This window comes from Phyllostomus hastatus, unplaced genomic scaffold, assembly GCF_019186645.2.
Source record: "Phyllostomus hastatus isolate PE091 unplaced genomic scaffold, TTU_PhHast_1.1 phas_scaffold_385, whole genome shotgun sequence".
In the NCBI taxonomy this organism is placed as follows: Eukaryota; Metazoa; Chordata; class Mammalia; order Chiroptera; family Phyllostomidae; genus Phyllostomus; species Phyllostomus hastatus.
The window spans coordinates 1,681,214-1,705,738 of record NW_025334026.1 but is presented as its reverse complement, the minus strand read 5'-3'; the positions used below and the strand labels follow the sequence as shown (position 1 = coordinate 1,705,738).

Sequence of the window (24,525 nt, the reverse complement as noted above, 5' to 3'; positions counted from 1 at the left end):
GGGAAAGGAGGGAAAGAAAGGCTGACTTTGGAATAATCCATGTTATCAACAGTCACTCCAACAGGTCAGCGATCATGGCACTTCTCATCTTATACAGGAGGACATTCAGACTTACAGAAGCAAATCCTTTGTCCAAGATCACCCCCTCCTTAGTGGTAGAGCTGGGATATCCCTGACTCTAAAGTCCCTACACTTTCCATTTGGCAAGCAGGGGTCTCAAACTCATCTGGCCATGAGGACCAGGTCGCTGATGTGAATCAGGGAAGCAGGCCAAGGGCAAATCCAAGAGGGAGAGGTCGGAAAGGTACCAGGCTGGGGGATACTTATCCCATGAAAGTCCTTCACATTTTTATATATTCTCTATGCCTTTCAATTCAATATAATACCAAGTTATTATTACTAAAGGTATATGAGATATATGCTGCTTCTCTCCCTTTTTTTGTAAAAAGAACTTTGGTTATCTTTCCTCATTTAAAAAGCAGTGAATATTATGAGAAAGCAAGCAAGAAGATAGCCCATAATTTTACCTACCAGAAAAAAACCTTTTTCTTAAATGAGGTATAATTGACATAAAACATTATATTAGTTTCAGGTGTAGAACATTAGGATTTGATATTTGTATATATTGCAAAATGATCACAATAAATCTAGTTAACATCCATCATCATACAGTTATACAACTTTTAAAATTTTATTTATATTTACATACTTTTAGTATTTTTCTTTAAAACACTATCCACACTTAAGCAGCCTGCCAGTCCAGCCACATGTTTTGAGACCTCAGGAATTGGATCTGTACTCCTTTCTGGCACCTGGGCAAAGCTGAAGACTTTGGAGCCTGGAAGGTTGGGCTAACACAGCAATGTGCGTCAAAGGTTCCTAGCAAGGAGCTGTGTAACTCCTGGTAGTAGTGACGTGCAAAGCAAAAAGTATCAACTTAAGCTCAGGTGACCTCTGGGTGGTGCATAGTTTGGAGCATTTCATCCTCAAGCTAAACCCCTGCTCACTGGGAGAGCACAGCAGCTCATATTTCAGCAAAAAGTAAATTTAACAACTTTAAGAGTGAATGTGGCAGCAGATGGGGGTGGGGAAAACATCAACTGCATTTTCTGCTGAAAATCCAGTTGGGAATTTGTGCTGTGACCTACATTACTCTAGTTTCCACCCCCGTAACTTTCTCTCCCCTCAAGGAACAGCAGAATATGATACATTTCCTAAGGATAAATTACTCTGTAAAAAAAAAAAGCCCCATTTTAATAGCATGCTAAACGACAGCACAGCAGATCATTTAAGCCTTTACTGATTTGCGGTCCAGTTCCACAGGATGAATTCTTGGAATCCAAGCCTCCCTTCATTAATGTGCTTTCAAAAGCACACCTGATATTTCCCTCAGTATCTGCTAACATCTGCCATGTGCCACGTCTCAGAGTACACCTTTCTCTGAAACGCCCAGGCAACACAAAGAATATGGGGCTTCCAGAAGAAGAGGGTTTTGGGGGACTGCCATTCATCTACTCCCATTTTGGTGGGTAGACTCTGGTCCCCACCTGGGCCTGGCTGATATACAGAGTTCAAAATGGAAAAGAAAGGGCTAGCTTCCTACTGCCCTACTTTCTAATGCAGAGACTGCTGCTGGCATTAGCAAGGAAGGCAACGGGAGGCAGAGAGATTTGGAGAAAAAAATCAACCTGCTGATTCTTTGACTCTCAGGTTTGTACAGATGGTAGAATACTTGGAAGTCATGGCGCCCCTTGCAGAACACAGTGAAATACTGACACAGGAAACAGAAAAAAATAAACCTGCTTTTGTGTACAAAAGCAGGTCCCATGTAGTATTGGATTCCAGGCAGCACACGCTTGAGAGTTTTAAGGAATATTTATTAAAACAGAACAAAACACAAAATGCCAGAGAAAATCACAAGCTTTCTCTCCCTACAAGCTTTTATTTCCCTTGCCCATCTTACCTCTCCTGCCCCAAACTGAAGTGGGACCGCCTTTTCTGAAGTTTGGCAGTCGACTAGCTCATAGAACATACCCCTGAGAGAACAAGGGTGAGCCAAATGCATCATGGGTAACATGCAATGTCTGGTCCTCACATCCAAACCCAGTATGGAGAGGCCATCTGAGCAGTGGGTGAGAGGCAGGACTGCAAACTCAGGTGTCTACAGAGGCCAGGAAGGTAACGTGAGAGAGTGATGCCACTTGAATATATGAGAAAACCGGCCAAATACCAACAAAAGAGACCAAGGAAGGCTCAGCTCAGTGTCCAAGAGACAATGGTGGGGGTGGAGCTCCATGGGGACAAGGCAGCATGCCAGGCAAGGCTGTAGCCACGTGTGGTTGAGTGAAAGTGGAAATAGGCATCTGTCTGTCCCGCCGCCATAACAAAATGCCCCATAGTATTGGTGCCTTAAGCAACAGGTTTCCTTATCACAGTTCTAGAGGCTGAAAGCGCGAGATCAAAGAGCCAGCAGATTTGGTTCCAGGTGAAAGACGGCAGCCTTCCTGGCTTCCAGACAGGTGCCTTCTCATCATGGCCTCACACTGCAGAGAGGGGACCCTCAGGTCTCTCTCCCACTTCTGATAGGGGCAGTGATATCATCATGGGGCCGCCCTTATAACTTCCTCCAAACCTAACTTCTAAAAGACCCCAAATATCATCGCATTGGAGGGTAGCACTTCAACATATGGATTTGGGATGGGAGGAATGAACATTCACTTCAGAACAAGGTGTGACCAATTCTCATTTTCGAGAGAAAACTGATATCTGATTTTTAAAAAATCTGACACCTTCTGATTTTCTGATGATGGCAAGACTTCAATTATGAAAAACCAATAGCCAAATCCCAATGGACTGGTCAGAGGGTCAGGCTGCATCGTCAAGTCGTGGGTTTGTCATCCACGCCCCGAAATGGACTATGGGACCGAAGAGCTGAGGCTCCCCACGTGCCGGTGGGTGAGCCAGGGGTCAGCCAGGCAACTAACTTCTCAGAGCCTCACTTTGCCCAGAGTATGAGCTGGAATCTTAGGACATTGCACTTTCACTGACAACTTTGTAAGGTTCTACCTAATAAAATGGAGGTGTGGTGCCCACCTAATGGGCTCTCAGGAAGATAAACAGGTCAACCATTAGGCCAGAGCCTGTAGTAACTGCTCACCAATGGGAGTGGAGGGAGGGAGCCGCGCCAGCCTAGTACACGAGGCCACTTGTGTTCAGGAGCTAAAGCTGACCTTTAGGATGCTGAATCACCATTTGAAAGAGCCAAGGAAATCTGTCAAGATTTATTTTAAAAATATGCTTTTCAGGGTTTATTTCCTTAACCAAGAGAGGTGTTTTAAAAAACAAAAATCCAGGAATCTCTTAGGGAGAGCTCCTGAGCTGAAACACCAGTCTCACTGTTTCCCATGGGAGCAGAGATAGGAAATGATCGTGTGGGCTCACCAGCTCATCTGCCATTCCCCCAAATGAAACCACCTGCAAATCCTGACCTGTAAACCCAACTCACTCAAAAAGACAAAGGTGGAGAAGGAAACTTAATTCAGAACTGCAACAAAAAGCAACAGAGAAAAGCTGTTTAATTCATCTGGGGTCCAGACCAACCGTTCAGTCAGAAATTTGATGTCAATATTGTGTCATTTGCCACAATCTCCTACTGAAATTCTTTGTGTTTTTAAAGCCCATGAAATTGAACCTTATGTTCTCTGTACTAATCAGGCACAAAAGGTTTCTCTCCCAGCTCTGATTAATGGCAACCAGTGTAGCTGGGATTGCACAACACACTGAGACGCTCTCATTAACACACAATTTTCACAGTTCCTCAGGCTAATGTTTGCTACTCACTGACCAGAGATGCCAGGATGTGCCAGGCAGGAAGGCCACCAGCTTGCCCATGTGGGGCAGGGTTTCCTCCTTCTCAGACTCAAAAGCACGCAGCCTTTCTTAGCATCTGAGCCTTAGGACCTACTCTCTAACTCAATTTTCATCAGGGAATTGAGCCAAAATGCAGAGGACTTGGTGAGAGGTTAATTTCCAATACACATCCTGGGTTGGGGGCTGCCTTTAAAAGAACAGGAACTCCTTTCATGAACTACTGTTGTACTTTGAGAACAGCGAGATTAAGGCCCTGGCATCACAAATAGCTGAATAAAAGAAAAACAATTTTCTGTATGGTAGGCATCTTTCATCACAGGCAGCACAATAAAATTATATCTTCTCATAAAAGCCTTAAAACAATTAGAAAAGCATAAGCAGCACCTTGGCTACCACTTCAAAGGCCCCAAGCAGGTGGGAGCAGCAGTGCTGCCCGTGTCTGTCCGGTCGGAAGTTCAGCCTGGAAACCGGGGAAGTGCGGCACCGAGGGAGAGCCCCCACATTCAGAAGCAGAAATAAGCCCCTGTTTTATGTCACAGCATCACTGTTAGAACAAATCAGACTCTCTAACCCCGAGCACAGCATTTTAAAGAACTTCAATGAAAGGAAACTTATTTTATCTCAGTAAATCATATACGCTCAGACCAGCGCTTCTCGAATGATGAGTCCCGATCCCATTCTGGGGAAGCCACAGGTCCGCTGTGTGTTTCTGTGTTGTGTTTCCATTATGATGATAATATTTTAGAAATAATGGAATTATATTCTACAACATCTAAAGGCCCATTAGACACTAAGTACTGTTTCATCATTCTGGTTCTCAACATTCTAAGGATGTAAATGTCTCAGGCTGGTAAGAGACCGAATAGGACAAAGTGGACTCATCGGTGATAAGGTAGTGACACCAAGTGACAGCCACCTGCTTGAAAGCGCTGCACAGATGTTCCCAGGCAATGCGACCCAAGGAAGACGGGGAGGCATGGAGTCAGCAGGCACACTCGCATGGCACACGGCACGCCGCAGAGACCTGCTGCACACTGCCGCAGGCCAAGATTTGGTTGCAGAAAAATGGCCTCAGCACTGCATTGACAACTTTGAGTTGTAATGATGTTGTAAGTGCTTAGCATGTAAACTTCTTTAAAATTTTTTTACTTTTACAAGGACATATAAAAACAAGGAATTTATACTTAGTTCCAAGTTGTGTTTATACCTGGCTTTAAGTAAGTAATATTAATACGAAAATCATTTAAGTCGGTACCAGTGGCAGTCTGAGAATTTTTCTTTGGGTTCACTACCCAGGCAGAAGACACTGGGAGAGCATTTTGGCTCTGGAACATCTGTGAGCTGCACGGAAAATGAAGCTTTCCTGTGATCACAATGCATGAAAGTATAAAACCACACAGCCCTGAGTTTTTTTGCAAACCTCAAATCAACAATGCTCATTTGCAGACTCTCTTTCATGAGCCCTTTAGGAACTCCGAAGCACTGTGGCACGAGTCTCCCACGGCTCCCAGGGCACACTGGGTCCCGGGTGTCTAGGACACAGACACGCTTCGCTGCCCATCCATGGAAGAGAGAAAAAAGGACACGTGGGCGGAGCACGTCCCCGTGAATGCTACTTACACAAAGAAGGGCATCAGCTGAACGAGGGTCTCTTTCTTGGGATTGGTGGCAAACTCAGGGACCATCTGGATGACTTTGTTCATGACATTGCGCAGGTAGTTCTGGAGCTGCTTCCTTCGTTCCTCCACAAACTTGGCATCCTGAAAAAACAGAGACAAGTGTGCTCAAGTGTGCTTTCCTAGCCTATCCATAAGCTTCCCCCAGGACATACAATGATCAACCATTACGGCCCAGGCAACTAACATTTATGGGGTAACTGTCACATGTAAAGGGTGTCTCAGGCTTTAGATGTGTAGTCACGTTTAATAACAGGGAAGATGCTCATGCTATTAAGTGGGGGAAAGCAGGTTCATCAAACTCCCTACAGTGTGTTCCTAAAATGAATGAGGTCTTAGCAACTGTGGCTGTTATTTATTGAGTACCTGCCATGTGCCGAATGCGGTGGTGGGGACTGAGGGTAAAACAATAAACACACACAGTTACTGCTGTGGCCCTGGTGGAGGTGACTGTGGGGGAGACACAGATAAATCTAGTTACCATATGGGTGAGTGTATAATTATTAATCACACTAAATGCCACCCTGTAAAGAGGGTGCTTGATTTTGCCTTCATAGAAACTTTCTGAAATATAAATCAGTTGCTACTATTTAAGAAAGATCGTATTAATAAACAAACAAATTTTAGCTTGTCTTGAAAAACTAGGAGACACGGCAGCACTGTCCTACCCGCAAGGTCACACCAGGCTGTGCGGTGCGGTGTTGTCCCCGAGGAAGTGCAGGTCTGGCGCAGTCTCCACCCCGCCCTGCTCCAGACCCTCCTGCCACCCCCGACCTTGGATCTCCTTGGCCCTTTCCAGCAGAGCCTGCTTCCCAGGCATGTGCCCTATGCAGTCACAGTGTGGAACTTGGACTTATCTGGAAATTCTTAATACTTTTGGAACAAGGGGACCCACGTGTCCATTTTGCCCAGGCCTCGCAGATTCTGTAACCCATCCTGTTCATTTTGATCTGCACTGGCAGCCCTGGTTTATAACTAGAAACCCTGGCCTGTGAGAGAGCAGGAAAGGCTTTCTCTGAGCCTGTGATGCTCCTTCTGGACTAAAGCCAAGAACAGTGAGTAAAGGAACAGCAGAGTGGGCAGCAGGAGGGACAAGGTTCTTCATCCTCACAAGGGCAGAAGAAGCATGCTCTGGTCAATCTCACGTGAGAAGACTGCAGCCTAGAGAGGGGCTGGGCGGCTCATCCACGAGGTCCCGCAGATGGAGGGGCACTCACCTCTGCCCCATGCCCAGTGCCGGCACAGCACCAGCCCAGGCAGGGCTCCGCAACGGTCTGCGGAATGAGGCCTCACGCGCAGAGCCACCTGAGTTGAGCGCTGCCTGGTAGGTAGCCTGGTCTCTGGCAGAGTCCCTCCAAGGCCCTGTCTAGGGCCCAAGCATGGCAGGGAGAACCTTTAAGTGCCAGATTTAGCAAATAAAAATACAGGACACACAGTGAAATTTGAATTTCAATAAGCAGTGAGTCATTTTTCAGTTTTTATAACTCAATATTCAATAATTCATAATACAATACTTTTTCAGTGTTCAAATGTGCACCATACAATAAAACCTTTCCAGGCAATATTTGGGACACACTGAAACTAAGAAATTATTCATTGTTTATCTGAAATTAAAATTTCACTGGGTGTCCTGTATTCCGTCTGGCAACCCGTCTCCGAGCACCAGGTGGGAGGCAGAAACACTAAGCAGGGCCTGGGGCCACTTCCAGGTCTCAGCAGGTCCTCTGGCCCAAAGCCACTCCCCTGGGGACTGCCTCAGCGGGGAACTCCCCTCAGAGGGGTGGCAGTAAGGGAACACACCGAGGGCCACTCCCCCTGACCACCAGCACAGCCCAGGCAGGGGGCAGAGCTGTGCCCTAAAATCGCCCGCAGCCTAGCGGGAGGTGCAGGGGCCCTGAGTGGGCAGAGCTGAGGCACCAGCCGGGAGAGCCGCAGGTCCCGGCCCAAGCTGGAGCTGTCCAGGCTCTGCTGCTCCCTGGCCTGAATGCCAGGTTCTGCTCCGGGGTCTCCAACTTTCAACCCATCATTAAGCAATTAGACGTTTCTCCTTGGGAAGCTGGTTAATATACCAGGTTAGTGCTGAATCCAGCAAATTAAACCTAGTTTTTCATCCGCAGAAGCAGCCTTCAAGGACAGCTTGAGAGGCATAGCTATGTGAAGGCAAGAAAGGAACTCATCAGCCTGGGAAGAACTGGCACAGAGTTCTCCCTCTTCTGGAGGGGGCTGCTCAACACACTTGAAAGCAACAAGGACAGATTGGAGATGGCTCCTAATGCAACTTGTGAGCTGGTTACAGGGTCCTAGGAAGGTGAGAACCCCTAAAAGGAAGGTCAGAGGATCTACCTAGGAGTTGAATCAGCCCATTGCCGCTTGATCAATGTCTCTTCTCACTCAAGTCCCAGGGGCAACAGTGACTGGCAGAAAGGTTATCACCTTGGGGGAATTCCAAATCCTTCCCATGTACTGATTCCTCAAGCTAGCCAGTCCCGGAAACCCCAGCCAGCTCCTGAGAAAACTCAATGTGACAGCAATGCGAATTTGATACCCAGGCAATTTTCCCTGAGCCATTCAGGGAAAGCAGCGATGTCTATGGCGTCTCTATTCTTACTGGCACCCAGTGCTTTCCCTGCCCCACATCCTTACCACATCTCTGAGGCTGGAAACAGGCTCAAGCAGGCTGGGAAACTTGTCCAAGGGCTCAGAACCCAGAGTTTCAGGTTTTTAACCTTCAAGCAATCCAGAACATTCTTGAATTTACAGAAGAAAAATCTACAGACCTCCTAACCACAGGCTTACTGGTTAGCCTTGGCAGAAAACATCTACGGTGTGGACAGAAGGCGCCCGTCACCTGCGTGCCTGGCTGCCGGCCTCAGCCAGGGCCACTGCCTCCTCGGTCCTGGGGGTGCCCGCGGAGAGTTGCACTGTGCCACACATGGGGCTGGGCAGAGTGCCGTGGGGCAGAGGCCGTCCTGGAACAGCTCACAGGAGGCCATCTGCTCTCTGGTGACTGTCACTTCCGTTTTCACACTTTTTTATCGTGAAAATTTCAAAATGCGGCAAAAACTAAAGCAAATAAATCCCCATAACCTTCTATCTAATAAAGGTCTTAACTCTTTTCTATACTTGCTTCATCATTTTTACCTTTTTGCCAATGTGCTTTAAATTAGGCCCTGAATACTTCAGTACGTATTTCTAAATTACTAAGAACATTTTCCTGCTTATCCATTATCACTCTAACAAAAGAAATGGTATTTTTTTTGGTGTTATCTCATACCTAACATGGATTCAGACATTTGTGTTTTCAAGTGTGCCCTCTGTTCCTGGAACTTTTGAAAAGGACTTGTAGCCTTCCTCAGAGCAAAGCTGGCAGCTCTTCAGTGGGTCGAGTGTGTTTGTTACCGAGTCCCCCTGGGGATCGGTCTGGGGCTGACCTTCGGGTGAAGGCAGTCCTGCCTTTGCACTACCAGCTACTAATAGCTTGTGTGGCCTAAACACAGGTAAACCAGGACGTTTCTGCATCAAATTCATATTCCTGGCCCCCTTGGAAAAGTAGAACTGTCCTCCTGAGCTGGAAGCACAGTGCCAACCCTGCACCCCTCGGGCTCCCCGCAGTCCCATCCTCTGCCTGGCTTCTGAGACCCCTAATTCACACCAGCTGCACAGACAGTAGGAATGCCCGAAGCCCTACAAACCACTGAAGAGACCACCTGCCCCGTGCGATGATCACATTAGGAGATGGGACGACATTCCCTCAGGCACACAGGGTGATCCACATTGCCATTTTTAGGTCAGATGGAAAACTACTTGGAGCCTCAGGCTCCTCAGCTATAAAATGGGGATACAGATGGTGCCCACTTCAGGATGACAACCTAAACTGAGCAGCTGGTAGCCTAAGCATTGCCTGCCAGTCTCTGAGATAGATGCTGATAATTCATGGATGCTCAGCCAGGATGGTTTTATTCAAGAAGTGGCTATGTATATGGGGAGGGGGCAGGCAAGTAGTTGGTGAGTGCTCAGGTGGGGGAAACATGCTGGGATGCTGTAACCTACAGGTGCTCAGGGAAGCTGGCAGGAAGTTTACATGAGAGATGGAGAGAGGGTTTCACTCCGAGGAAGTGAGTCCTTGAAGATGCTGCTTCAGCTTCTCTTAGAGGAAAGACACTGTCAGGTAGTCCAGGTGGTGCCCTTGGATTGGGGAGGGACAGGGCAGGTGGAGGGAAAGCAAAAGCACAAGCCACAGGCAGAAGGAGCTTGGCTTGCTGAAACAACAGAACAAGGAGTGTGGCTGGGCTTAGTGGGTCCAGGGGGGTAAGACTACAGTGGCAACAAGTGTCCAATCACATACAGCCTTAGAGACCACGGAAGGAAGCCGATGGGAAGTGAGACGCAGGAGGTGTGCGGTCTCGTAGCATTCAGAAACACTGCTATTGGGCAAATAGGCTATAGACAGCCTGCAGTAGAGAGGTCTTTCAAAAATCTCTCTCCTGTTTGGAATTCTTCATTGGCTCCCTGTGAGCTCTATCTACCACCCAACACCCACATCTGCACCCTAGCAGTAACCTTCACAATGTGGCCCTTACATGCTCTGCCAACCTCACTTCATGTCACCCTCTCCCCACTGTCAACACACACCCAACACCTTCAACACATTAGCCCCTGACTTTCTTCATGTGTCCCGTACATCATCTCCAAAGGTTTCCAGGCCTTTCATGAGCTGCTCCCTAGCATGGAATGCCTTGCCATTTAGGCCTCTGCACTTATGCCCCCACCTCATGGACACACCAGCTAAGATTCCACAGACACACCCCAGCCTGACTCTGTTCTTGTTCCTTCACAGCCCCTACTGCTGCTGGAATGATCTCATTGGTTCATCATGTACCTCCTCTACTCAACAGTAAGTCCCAGGAAGGCAGGGACCTATATTGCCAAAGCCTAACACAGTGCCCAAAGTTCAAGAGAGCCCCCATAATTATTTGTTGCAAGAATGAATAAATGTTGGGGGTAGATTTAGGGGAAGCAGGCAGGCCACCAGTGAGAAAGGTTTGGAGGTTGTTGCCAAGTCCAAATAAGAGATGACAAAGATGCTGACTATGGAGTGGGATGGAGAGAAGAAGCCTGGCCTGTACACCAGCTCCTTGGCCCCAAACCCCTCCGGGCGGGGAGTGAAGAGCAGAAGAGTAGTAATAAGTGACAAAGACAGGGAGCTGGTCCTCGAGAGACCTCCTTTGTCACATGGAGCTCCTGGGAGGAGAGATCAGCATTGGTATAGGGGCCTGCCCCACTGGGGAGGGGAGGGTGCTTAAGGATTCAGGGGGTGTTTGTGAGATTTTTTTGCTTGGGCTCCTGGGGCTGCAGCCAAAACGTGGCATTAGAAGTGATGGGACTGGATGGAGGCCCAGCTCATGGAATCTGCCAGGGTCCTCTGGTGGCCACTTAATGAGTCCTCACTACCTGTGGCCCTGCTGTCATTTCATGAAACATTCCAATCATAATACTTTTGTCAATTATGGTGTAGAACTAATAATAGAGAGCACTGGGAGTTAGTCGTTGCTTTACAAAAGAACATTCAGGACTGTTCTAGTGGAAGTATTTTTTTCCCTCCAAAAAAGGTTAATTTTATTTTGAGCTTCAAGAAGATAAAGACACCATCAAATTAAGAATAGCTATTTTTAAAATAATAGAATGTTGTGAACAAGATGACAATCTGTGCATTCTAGAACAAATGCACAGACCCCCTGCCCCCTGCACTTTTATAATCTTTCCTTCCTTGGGTCGTTCCTGACAAGTGCATCTTCTTGACCATGTCCCACCTCTCCGAGGGGAACTTCCCCAGGAGCTACCCTTCATGAGAGCTGTCAGCTGCACAGAGGTTATTCTTCATCTCTAGAGTTTCTTTTATTTTCATCTAGGAATAGCATGGTGTTTCTAAAATAAATAGAAGGCCCGCTCCATCAGGAACAGCAGGCAGTTTGGGCCCTGTTGAGAGATGGCTGCTTCAGAGCCAGCTGATCTGTAAGCTCGTTACTGGCTAGACAATTCTGGAACACTGACTGGGACTCTCAAGGAGCCAGCCATTAAGATCCTCTGGCTATGAGGTTCTCTCCCATGCCCAGTTCTGATGAGACTGGGCACAAAGGAAGACAGATTTCCCAGCATCCCTGCAGTGAGATGGGAGCCACAAACCAGGTCTGGCCAGTGCAACAGTGAATGGGAGTGAAGCAGCCACACCCAGACCCAGCCGTGGCAAGGAAAGTGCTCGGAAACCATCCCCTTTTCCTCTCTCTTCCCCTCCTTCAGCAATGTGTGGAGGCTGCATGTGCAGATGGCAGAACCTGTTGATAGAAGGAGGGTGACCAGAGCCACCCAGTAGGCATTGGGCTGTGACATGAATGAGAAAATACTTTCACTGCTGAAAGGCACAGAGTTACAGAGTTATACCACAGGCTATTAGAAGGCTTGTGTTAATTATGCTGATTCACGCATGGCTTACTTGATGACTCTGCTACATGCCTGCCCTTATGAATGTATGCTGGTAAAGGGACGTGGCCCTGCCCTGGAGGAGCTTAGACTCTAGCAGAAACAGAAGACAAAAGCAGGGACAGGAGTGTGCAGTGGTCACTGCTATGGCAGAGATGAGTGCAGGATGAACATGAGGAAGGAGGGCAGACTCCACCCAGGAGGCAGTGTTTTCAAAGGTGAGACCCGCAGAATGAGAGAAGGGCAAAACTGGAGGCAGGAAATACATGAGAATAAACTCAATGAGATTAAAGACTTAAATATAAGTTTCAGAACCATAAAAATCCCTGCCCTGGCTTGTGTGACTCAGTGAACTGAGTACCAGCCTGCAGACCAAAATGTCACCAGTTCAATTCCAGGTCAGGGCACATGCCTGGGTTGTGGGCCAGGTGTGCAAGAGTCAACTGTTCACCGTTTCTCTCACACATAGATATTTCTCTCTCCTTCTCTTTCTCCTTCCTTTCCCCTCTCTCTAAAAATAAATAAAGAAAGAAACCATAAAAATCCTAGAAGAAAACACAGGCAATAAAATCAATAAGGGGTTGATAACTAGAATTTATAAAGGACTTACACTACTAAACACCAAAAAAAGCAAACACTTGAATTAAAAAATAGGCAATGGATCTGAATAGATAGTTCTCCAAAGAAGACATACAGATGGCCAATGGACATATGAAAGGATGCTTAATGTTACTAATCATCAGAGAAATGCAAATTAAAACCAGACTGTGATATTATCACACAGGTCAGAATGGCTACCATCAATAAATCAACAAAAAACAAGTGCTGACAAGGATGTGGAGAAATGGGAACCCTAGTGCCCTGTGGGTGGGGATGCAGACTGATGCGGCCACTTTGGAAAACAGTATGGAGTTACCTCAAAAAATTTAAAAAATGGAGCTTCCTTATGACTCAGTGATACCACTTCTGGGAATATACCCAAAGAAATCTGAGACACTAATTTGAAAGAAAAAAGCACCCCTACGCTCATTGCAGCATTATTTACAAACGCCAAGATTTGGAAGCAGCCCAAGTGTTCATCAGTAGATGAAAGATAAAAAACTATGGTACAATTACACAATGGAACACTACTCAGCCATAAAAAGAAGGAATCTTTACCTTTTGTGATAGCATAATTGGGTCTGGAGTATATTATGCTAAGTAAAATAAGCCAGTCAGAGAAAGACAAATATCATCAGTTCACTTATATGTGGAATCTAGGGAACAAAATAAACAAACAAAATAGAAACAGACTCATAGATACAGAGAACTGAGTGACAGCTGTCACAGGGGAGGAGGGGTGGGAGGCTGGGTAAAAAAGCTGAAGGGAATAAGCAAAAGCAAAAAAACAAGCAAACCCATAAACACAGACAACAGTATGGTGATCACCAGAAGGAAGGTGGGGTGGGGACAGGTAGAAAAGAGTAAAGGGGGGATAAATGGTGAGGGGAGACTTGACTTTGGGTAGTGAACACATAATATACAGGTGATGTGTTGAAGAACTGTATACCTGAAACCTACACAACTTTATTAACAAATGTAACCCCATAAATTCAATAAAAATTAAGGAAAAAACTGGAGCCAGGAAGACCAGCCAAGGAGACTGGTGAGGTCACCTGGCAAGAGGTGCCCATGTGTGGCTGGAGCCAGTGGCTACAAGGAGCAGCAAATGGATATGAAGCCTATTTTAGAGCTAACCACCCAGGTGGGAGGTTCTGAGGGGTTGAAGTCATTCATTTGCTCATTCAATGATCCAGTTACATATTAGCTCATTCACTCATTCAACAGATATTCCTCAGGGTCTACTGCGGAATACTTATTCACAGGCACTGTGAATAAGATGTGGATGTTGCCTTCATGGAGCTCACAGTAGGCTGAAAGAGAAAGACAAGTCAATGATCACAGAACAGTGGGATAAAGCCATGAACACACATGATAAGGGATCCCAGGGTCCGTCACACAGGCACATGAGGGTGCCTGCCCAGAAGATTGTGTGATGTGATAATCACCCTAACAGTAGCAGGGTTTACCAAGCAGATCCTCTGCCGGGCCTTGGGCTAAGCACATGTGCATTTTTCCATTTAATGCTCAGATGCCCACCAGATAGGTACACTTCAGTACTTCTGTGTCAGAGAGAGGAAGCTGAGACTCAGAGGGGTTAAGTGCCAGTGCCAAATACACAACTACTGATGGTGGAGACAGAATTGGCCCCAGGAAGCCTGTGCCTGTATATACTTGGCTCTGAGACAGAGGGAGAGAAAAGGGGTTCTGGTAAGTGAACAGCCTGGAGGGGCCACAGCTGGAGGGAACCCAAGGATTTAGGATCGAGGGACAATGAGAGAGGCAAAGCTGGAGGGGAGATTGAGGGCAGGCCTGGGGGTCATGTTAGAGAATCTGGACTCTACCCTTGGGGTGACAGGCATTTCAAGCAAGAGAGCAACAATGAGCTACTCCCTTCATGAGGCTGAAAAGAAGATTCTGATGCTTCAGTTTTAAACAGCTCTATCTTGTCCCTATCCTCTATTTTGTCCCTGGAGTACTCAAAATCCTCCTTTCCTTTTTCAAGTACTGGTTAGGCGGGAGGTGTGAGTGCAGCTCATCTAAACCACAGGGCCCATTTCCCCATCCTGGGACATGGAAAATGAACTGCATTTGGTGAGGGCAAGTACACAAACCTGTGAACTTTATTACAAGAGGGAGGCCTGCCCTTGCATCGGTATTGCAAAAAACCAACCAACCAACCAACCAACCAACCAACCAACCACCCCTCACAGACACAGACAACAGGATGGTGATTACTGGGGGGAAGGGGGGTGGGAAGAGGCAGAAGAGGGTAAAGGGGGGATAAACGGCAATGGAAGGAGACTTGACTTTGAGTGGTAAGCACACAATATAGTATATAGATGGTGTATCACTGAATTGTACAATGATTAGTTGGGTATGATGGACCCTCCTAGCAAGTTCCCAAATACCATGAGCCCCTTTTATAAGCTTCTGGTGAGGTGTTTTTAGCCAAATCACACAAAGTATCTTCACTTGATTAACCCAGGGAAATAATTAAACTGCAGACCTATCTGTACAGTGAGAAAGGGCTCCAAGTGGTCATGAGGGAGGTCCTGATGGTCATATCTGGGCCAAACAGCTGGGTGAGGAACTTGGCTTGTTTAAACAGGTTTTGTTTGAAAAGCTTTCTTTTTTTTTTTCCTGGGCATGCCCCAGCCAGAATGCACCAGGTGTGGATGACAGAGGGGAGGAAAGTAGCTTTATTTTGAGTGTTTTGGGGAGTGGAGAAGGAGGAAAGCTGGGATGTGTCTCTAAGGCGCCCTTGGTGAGAATGTCATGCTATAGGCCTCCCTGGATGCCCGCTAATTCAGAGGTCAGAGTCATTGTCCTTCCAGAAGGGACAGGAAAGTGAAGTCCCATTAATTACTTTATCCCAGAAACTCAACTCTGCCACCATATACCAAACAAGTAATTTGGTAATCAACTAGGAAAGACAGAGAAAGAGAAGAAACAGGCCCTTTTGTGAGGCTTGAATTATTATCTCCATTTCACAGCTGGTAAAATTGAGGCACAGAAGTAGCTTACCTAGGTCACAAACAGTTAAGTGGCAGAGACAGGATTTGAACTGAACAGTCAGGTTCCAGAGGTCATGTTCTCACCTGCCACGCCACGTTGCCTCCAGTGAGTACAGCTTCTAGTCTTGTACTTGCCTCTGCACTGTGCTTCTGCTGTCTGAGTGGCTGAGGCAGCCCTCATACAGGCATTCCTGGAATCCTATTTCAACCAATAGGACTGAGACTTTCCACATCCAATTAGAGCTGCCTAGCTCTAATCAACCAGAGTGGCTTTATTCTGACCAATCAAATTGCCAGGATTTGGAGTCCTCATTTGATGAGGACACCAATCAAGGACCAGAGCTGGGGACTTCTGTCCATATAAGCCAACTCCCTTCTGGTTCTGAGAGAACACCTTCCCTTTTTATTGAAGACTGAAGACTGTGTCTCCCTGGCTGAGCTGAGACGAACTGAAACACCAAAGATGTCTCACCAGAGCAGAGCAGACCATCAAGGAAAAGAGCAGAGCTGCCTAGGCAAAGAGGAGCCTAGCCCCAGGGCTGCCTCACAGCTGTGCTATATGACAACTGAGCTATTTTGTTCTAAGTAAAGTTTCCTTCCTCACCACACCCCAAATTGGGGATTCCTGTTGGCACTGAATTGGCACCAGTGACCATTGGTTGACATGCAGTAGCCAGCACAAGGCCAGGTTCAGGGCAGATGCCCCTAAGTGAATGGCAACAGCTACTATTTGCAGAGTTGCTTATAAGGGGCCAGACCATTTGCTGTCTTACCCAGCCCTTTCCAGCCCATCTAGAACAAAAGCCCAAATCCTCACTGTGGCACCAAGGTTAACATGATCTGGCTCCTCCCATCCTTTTCAACCCCACATCATTCCACTCTCTTCCACATTCACTATTTGTGACCTGTCCAGGCCTCCTGAACATGCCCAGTATACTTACCTCTCTGGGCCTTTGCATGTGCTGTTGCATCTGTCTCAGATGCCCTCCCCACAGAGAGCTGTATGATGCACATCCACTCACTTTCTCCACATCTTTGCTCAAAGGTCTCTTCTGCTCAAATGACAGACCTTCCTGCCCACTCTGTCATCATGCCTACCCCTTTATTTTTCTGTACAGTGATGACGATATGTATCCCTGATGCCTGGTGACAGTACATGGCACCCAGCAGATGCTTGGTAAGTGTTACTAACTAAACAAACTCTCTGTTGAACATTTTCTGTGCATATGTCATCCTCTTTAAGGTCTATACTGCTACTTTGCCATCTGACTGTTAGGGAAACCAAGGCACTGAGAAGCTGAGGAATTTGCCTAAGCTCATGCAGCTGATGAGAAGCGTGGAAGTCGAACTCTGGCCCGTCTCACATGTCTCTCTCGAACCCACATCTTAACCATTTTGCTGGGGTTTTAAATTTCTGCAGTGAAGCAGTGAAAATCCTTGTTAAAATGCAAATATGTTCTCTGGAAAAATAACACATTACCAAGCTCCAAGGTAATGGCCATTAATTATATTAATTATATTAATTATAGTGCATCTCTGGGTTATCTGGAAGAGCAAGTTTGGTGGCCCCTGGTGGGGTAGTCTGGTGAGGGAGTGTTGTCAGATGCAAATTTCATCCATTCTTAGAATCATGCCTGGCTCTAAGATCATTGGTTTCTGGGTTTCCTTTTTATTAGGCTCTGGTCTACCTTTTCTCCAACCTTCATTTTTTTATGGGTGTTTTGCAGACCTGGTTGGTTTCCAGAGGGGCCTCCCCTCACCCACCTTGCTGCCACCCAACCCCTGTCCTCCCAGGGCATGGAGCTGGCACGAGGGCTTAGAGGGAGGTGTGTGGCAAACCCTACCCGCTAATGGGCATGAAAAATGGGTGTCTAGGTGTCTCCAGTCATGAGTGGAAACCAGAAAGAGCAGCTCCTTCATTTTAAGCACAGAATGAAAATGTACCTTGGTTCTCTTTCTTGCTCAGTAATCCATAGCTGACTGTGGTTTGGTGAGGTTGAGGGGTCACAGGCTGTGAAATGGGAGACCTGGGTCCTGGTTTTATGCTGCCCTCACATGGTGCATGTTTCTGGGAAAGCCAGGTCCCCCTCTGGGCTTCAGTTTCCTACGTGTAAAGGGAGAGGGCAGGTCAAAGGATCCCTCAGCTTCCTCCTTGTGAAAACACCTTAGGACCTTTGGTTTAGTTAAGCTGTACTTTCAGCTTTCATTCCACATTTCAAGAGAATTCCCTAAGTATTCTCATCTCACATGCTCTTACCAGTGATAGCGCTTCTCCACAGGATGGAAAGGAAAATCAAAACGGATGTGACTTGGCTAGTTTGTCAGGAAAAATGCACAGTGGTCTGATAGCACCCAGAACCACCATGGCAAAGGCCTAAAGAATTGTGCACTACTGTAGGGTCATCCAGCACTCCAACCTCTGCAGGGGGAACCTCCCTTAGAGATGAAGAAGCACAAACTCATCAGTCCATGGTGTCATTTAACTTTCCATCTGCTGGTGCCTTTATACTATTTAGGTCCAGGAGCCACCTCCATCCTCCCAGGAGATCCTTTGATAGCTTCAAGCTCCTTGCTATAATCCCCCCTTGATTTTGTCCCCATCCTTGCCTCCTCTTCTACTGCGAAGTCAGCAACTGCTGCTGTTGGCTGTGAGTGGGAAAAATACAAGGCAGAGGGAGAGGAATAAGGAAACAAATCGTAATCATTATGGTGGCTACAGGTGCAGAGCTGGCAGGAAACACCAGGCCTTGGTGGGCCCAGGAGATGAGGTGTTACTGATGTCATTGCCATCACTGTCATCCCCTTTCACAGGTAAGGACACTGGTGCTCAGAGATAATACTCACCTTGCCTAAAGCCAACAAGTAGAAAGTGATGGTGCTGAAATTTGACCCCAGGTTGTCTAATCCCAGTGCCCTTGCTCCTAATCCGCTGGCAATAGTTCCAATAATATTTACTTAAAGGAGAAAGAAGACCAACATATCACACAGGCAATGGGCTGGGCAACACATTTACAGTAGGATCTCATATAATCCGCAAGCCACTGAGCACCCTGGGCAATCTCGACCCCACTCCACAGGGAGGGGCACAGGGAGGTGGTGACAGAGATCTAAGAGGTTATTTTCCTTCACCTTTACCTTATCCAAAGCCATACAAAAGTAGGGGACTAGAATTCAAATTCTGGATTTTTTTTTACCCAAACCCTACCACTGTCTTTGTACCAAGTTGCTAAATTGCCCTGAATTGTCCCCCTATGTGTTGTGTCAAACAAATTGTGTGTGGTGAAGACAAAGAAACCAGAAACTCTGCTTTTCTAATGGGGAACAGAAAGTCCCAAGGAACTAAACACACCTGCACAGTGGAGACACAAAGAACAGTGGCAGGAATAATAATAATAGCTAACACGTTTACGACAGGACACTCTGTTTTAAGTCCTGCACATCTATTGTCTGATTTCATCCTCTAAACGACTTTCCAAGGTAGCATCTATTGTCATTTCCATCTCCCAGAAGAGGAATTGGAGGTGCAGGGAGAAGCAACACTTGCCCAGCCTCATGGATTAGGTGGGTTAGAGAACTGGCATATAACCTAGGTCCTCTTCTGTATCAACAACATTTGCTAACACTCCACAGGGAGGGCAAGGGGCTACTGAAGACTGCCTCCCTCATCATATCTGAAACAGAACTTTCCACATGACACACATGAAGATTTACGGCCCTGTCGGCACCTGGGTTCCGATGGCCTCTGGATGAAATGTTGCCTGTGATGGGAAGATAAAGGGCTGACTCAAGAAGACATCACAGACCCAAAGTCCTCTCCATACTTCCTTCACAAAAAAGGTCCCAGGGCTTACTACCTGCACTAAGGTCAAACTTGCTCTTCCTGTGGGTCCAAGACACCCTCTTCTTCCTGCTCAAACTATCCCAAGTGATCCCCATTGCTTACAAGGTCCTACTCCAAAATGGGGAAAAGAGAACTCAGAGCCCCAGGGCTGAGCCACTGAAGGAGGGAATACAACCTGTGCCAGAGCTCCAAACCTACATGGCAGCACTTACAGGGTATCAGGGAACTGTGCTAAACATCAGGACAGAACATACACCTCGATCCCACCTGCACTGAAGAAGCACCCGGCCCGAACCTCAACTGCAAACACAGGGAAGAAAGCAAGTCTCTATTTTAGAAAAGGAACAGAGGACCCACAAGGGGTTCAAGGTACGTTCACACTCTCCCCGCCCCCCACTCTCCTTGTGACGACGATGACAATAATAATACCACCCTTTATTTCAAGCTTACTATGTACCAGCACTATGTGGAATGTTTACTTGCATTATATTAACAGACCCTGCAATACTTTTTTTTAATCAAGAGAGGGGAAGGGAGGGAAAAAGAGAGGAAGAAAAACATCAATGTGACAGAGAAACATCGATTGGTTGCCTCTCGTAGGTGCCCCAATCAGGGACCAAACCTGCAACCCAGGCATGTGCCCTAACCAGGAATCAAACAAGCAACCTTTCACTTTGCAGGATGACATCCAACCAACTAAGACAGACCAGTCAGGGCCCCTGCAATAGCTTAATGAAGTACATACTAATATCCTCATTTTGCAGATAAAGAAACTAAGGCTCTAAGAGATTCAGTGCCTTCTTTAAAGTGACCCAGCAGGTGTGGAACAGAGCTGGGATTTATACCCATGTCCACTGGAGTTCAGCTGATAACCATGATGACGTTCTGACTCTTAGGATCAATGGAGTCACAACTACAGGAGACTTACAGCTTTGTTAAAAATGGGGGGAACAAACCAGTCTTGCCAGTCACATAGGGTGAACAAAATACCATAATTCTGAAAATCACCTCTTGGCACAGCAATAAATATTTATGGCTGGATGAATTCTTGTCTTCATATCAACAGAACCCCATCTGTGCGAGGGTGGATTATGTATTGAGGCTTCCTGGCAGCCTCGTTTATTAACTGGGTTGGATAAGGTGGCCTGTCCCCCACAGGTGGGAGTTGGTCTGCATCGTCTCCTCCACCCTCCACGGGGCCTGGCGCAGGCTGGGCCCTCAGCAGGACACAACAAATTATTTCATGGTGGGAAAGCAGCAGGCTCAGTCACAGCTAAAGCCTATTTTTTTTTCTCTGTTACTTACTTTGTAGCCAAAGGAAACTGCAGGCTGGACAGCTGAAAGGAGGGGACAGACTGGTTCATGCATTCATGGGAAGAACTCAGCACCCACTTGGGAAAGACACTTCCCACCTGCAAAAATGTCTGTCCCAGGAGCTTCAGACTCCAGTGCTGGACGGGGCCTGTGGGAGACGCAGGCAATGCATGGGGACAGTTTGGACAGGGCGAGCTGGAAAGTGGCAGCCACTACTTTAATTGTTGCCTGGTGGGAAAGTGGGCCCACTGTTGCCAGATCACCTACATTATATGAAATCTCAGATTTTAAGTTATTAAAAAATAATTGTAAAAAATTTAAAGGCCAGATAGATTAAACAAAACCCAGAGTGCAGGCCACACAAAGGCACAAATTAGAGACATCTTATCTCATACTCCTTCACTTAGAATGTTTTCCACAAACTCACAGCGCCAGGCTTGGGGTTGGGATTCTTTAGGGAAGCAGTAAGGTGTGTCCCCAAGAGTCACTCAGAGGCAGCTCAGTTCCAACTACTGCTTAGCTGGACCTTCCTGGGCCTCCGGTTCTTTGTTTCAGCAATGCAGATGTTAAGAATGCCCACTTCAGAGTTTTATTGTGCTAGCAAATGAGAGAATTCTTATACAGCAAGAACTGGGGCTGTTCTCAGCACATAGTAAACACTCAATGCAAATACACAACGTTTTTAGAAGCAAGCACGACTCAGGTTCTTTCTGCCTTTAAAAATGCCACTTTTTAGCAATCTGGCAGTATCTGGTCAAAATAAATATAGTGGACTACATAACCCAGCAATTCTACCTTGAGTGTCCCAGAGAAATTGTCACACTGGACTAGGAGGGCCCCCCACAGGAGACTAACTGCTGCACTGCTTTGGCATGGTGAGGGGTCAACAGCCACTTGGGAAAAGACAAGTGAAGTGTGGTGGACACGTACCTAAAACTATAACACACAAACACAGAAGCAAAGTATAAGCACCCACAGTCACACGAATGGAGCTTAAACTGGATGCTGAGAGAAAAAAAAATAAAAGACCAACTACTATAGCATAAAGCCATGTAAGTAAATTAAAAATACAACAACATAACATATTATAGAAGGGAATATGCAAATTGATAGCTATGAGCCAAACCCATTGGACCAGCTGCTGTGGTGGGGAGAAGAGGAGACTGAGAGGATAAGACACAAAACACAGAGGGCTTGAGGCTTCATAGTGATCAATGAGGTCAGTGTATCAGGAGCTGTCCCTGCCTCGCCCCTCTTGCAATTGTTCTGGCTGTGCTGGCCCTGGACCAGCACAGTGATCACTGGGCTGACAGATGGCATGCACACAGCCATTCCCTAGAAGCGACAGGCGGGTTCCCTCACAATGCCCCAATCATTTCACAGTCTATTGAAAATGTGATGGTCATATGCAGTCTGGTTTAGAGCTTCTCAAAGGGTTTAACAGCAGTGGCGGGAGCATTATGTGGCACCATCTCTAACTGCCTTAACTGCCTGTATGATTAGTACACATTCTGAACCTCTGATGCTTCGGGCTGAAATGGCTGGATGGGCCAAAGGAAGGCAGAATCAAGGCAAAATGTTAACACCAGACAACATGCTGACAATGTGTTGAATGCCAGGAACTGAGTGGAGGCACATACCAATATTATTTCTAACCCTAATAACATTTCACAGATGAAGCTAAAAGAAGTAGAAGTTAAGTATTGTGACACAGCTGAGGAGGGGCAGAGTCAAAAGAACTGACTCCAGAGTCTACCTTCCTTCCTCCCTGCTGAGCCATCAAGCCCTCCCACCCCCAGGAGCCCCCATCAAAGTTGGACTAGGCTGGGAGGATTAGGCAGGTTCCACAGCTAAGAGAGAGGAGGTGGCGAGACATTTGCACCCCTCCCTAGAACAAGTAGACAAAGGATACACCCCAAAGCCACTCCTGCACAGTAATAGCCAGGGGTCCTGGTAAAGGTAGAATGCACAGGACACAAACATGTTCCAGGAGACCACTGCCATTGGGGGAGGGGACAGGAGGCGGGGCCCGCAGTGCCAACTCCTCCCACTTTTTAAGGGAAGCTGAAAATCTGGATTATTAGGTTAAATCTTTCAATTCTCAAATCAGTTGGCAGCTAATCTAAATGCTTAAATATCACAGTGCAGACTAAAGAAAATATATCTACAGGCCACCTGGAAGCAATAGAAAACATCAATAGTAAATACTGATCAAAAAACTGATCTCTGCAAGATTGGTTCCACCCCACCGTTGGAGGTCATCTAGCAGTGCTGCTGACAGGGTGTGGCAATTCTGCGCTTCTGAAGGTCAGGCACCTTTCTACAGAAACCATCCAGACACCCTGGGAGAAGGTGCAGCCCGTGTGCCTTCCTGAACAAGGCTGGGACCATAACGTGGTGCCAGTTCCTTGGACAGCTGCCCCTGGTTATAACTGCTGTAGACAGAGCACCTAGCTTACTCGCCTGTGCCTAAACATTCAGAATACAGTGTTGTACTTATCCCTCAAAAACACGCTTCTCAGGGAAGGGGTGGCATGTCCCTTTTACAAATAAGGGCACTGAGACTCAGAGATATGAATTAACTTGCCCATGGTCACACAAGGATGATCAGAGCCAGAGTTTCCAGGCCCAGTTACTCTGCTGTCCCACATTGCTCCTGTGTTTACACAGGGGAAATTTACAACAAAACCCACCTGTGCCTCCACCATGGAGACAGGTGGGATAAGAGATGGAGAGGCCAGGAGCTCTACCGTGTAGGCCATTTGAGTTTAATGTAAACCAGACAGTTTTTACCTGCAATACTTCTGACACTGAATGTGCAGGTTTCTTTTCCATAACAACCAGTTCTCTAACTCTCCAGACCCCAGCTTGGTGCCTCTGACCAACCAGCTAAAAATCAGACATTCCCATGACCTTCTCTTTGGGTTCAGTGATTTGCTAGAAAGGCCCACGGGACTCAGGAGAACAGCTACTTTGGAAAACAAACTGCTTCAAAATGTTAAACAGAATCACCATGTGACCCAACAGTTTCACTCCTAAGAGGAATGAAACAAAACAAAAGGGAAATAAAAACATATGTCCACAGAAACTGGCACACAAATGTTCATCGAAAAAATACTCATAATAGCCCAAGAGTGGAAACAACCCAAACGTCTGTCAGCTGATGCACGGATGAACAAGTGCAGCACACGTGTGCCATGGAATGGCGCTTGGCAATACAAAGGAAGTGAGCATGGATACAGGCCACAGCACATGAAAACATTCTGGTTTTGTGCAGTCACAAAAGATTATGTAGTATGTGATCCCATATTTATTAAATTTTCAGAGTAGGCAAATCTGTAGATATAAAAAGTAGAGTGAAACTGTTAAAAAATGTTAAAGGGCACATAATACAGTCAGATCAATGAAATCTGATCCCATGATTTTTGCTGAAACTGTTGGGGTGGAACTGCCAGAGGCTCTATCTTAGAGAAAGCCTGTCCAGAGAATGGAGCCAGCCAGCACAGTAGAATGCAAAGGAGAGAGGGAAGGAGAGAAAGAAGGAGCCCAGAGATGAAATTCTGATAGGATCAGAGGGGCCTGGGGGCCGGCTATGCCTGAAGCTGATTCCATTCCTGTTCTTTTCAGTCCTATAAACAAAATTCCTCTTGTGCCTTTGTCAGTCTGGGAGGATTTTAAGTTCCTCACTGAAATTTCGAGTCTTCTTTGGCATCCTCCACTGGTTGTGACT

General features: G+C 46.7%; 1 protein-coding gene across 2 annotated transcripts in view; it reads right to left on the bottom strand.

The window, feature by feature from the left end:
- Positions 1-24,525, bottom strand: part of SNX29 (sorting nexin 29) — a 564,444-nt gene that overhangs the window by 58,901 nt on the left and 481,018 nt on the right. For both annotated transcript variants that reach the window (XR_006783480.1, XM_045819397.1), the window contains exon 20: positions 5,491-5,630. Coding sequence is in view for 1 of the 2 variants with exons in the window: in XM_045819397.1 (XP_045675353.1) it covers positions 5,491-5,630 (140 nt within the window). In the remaining variant the exon portion in view is untranslated. The remainder of the gene's footprint in view (positions 1-5,490; positions 5,631-24,525) is intronic.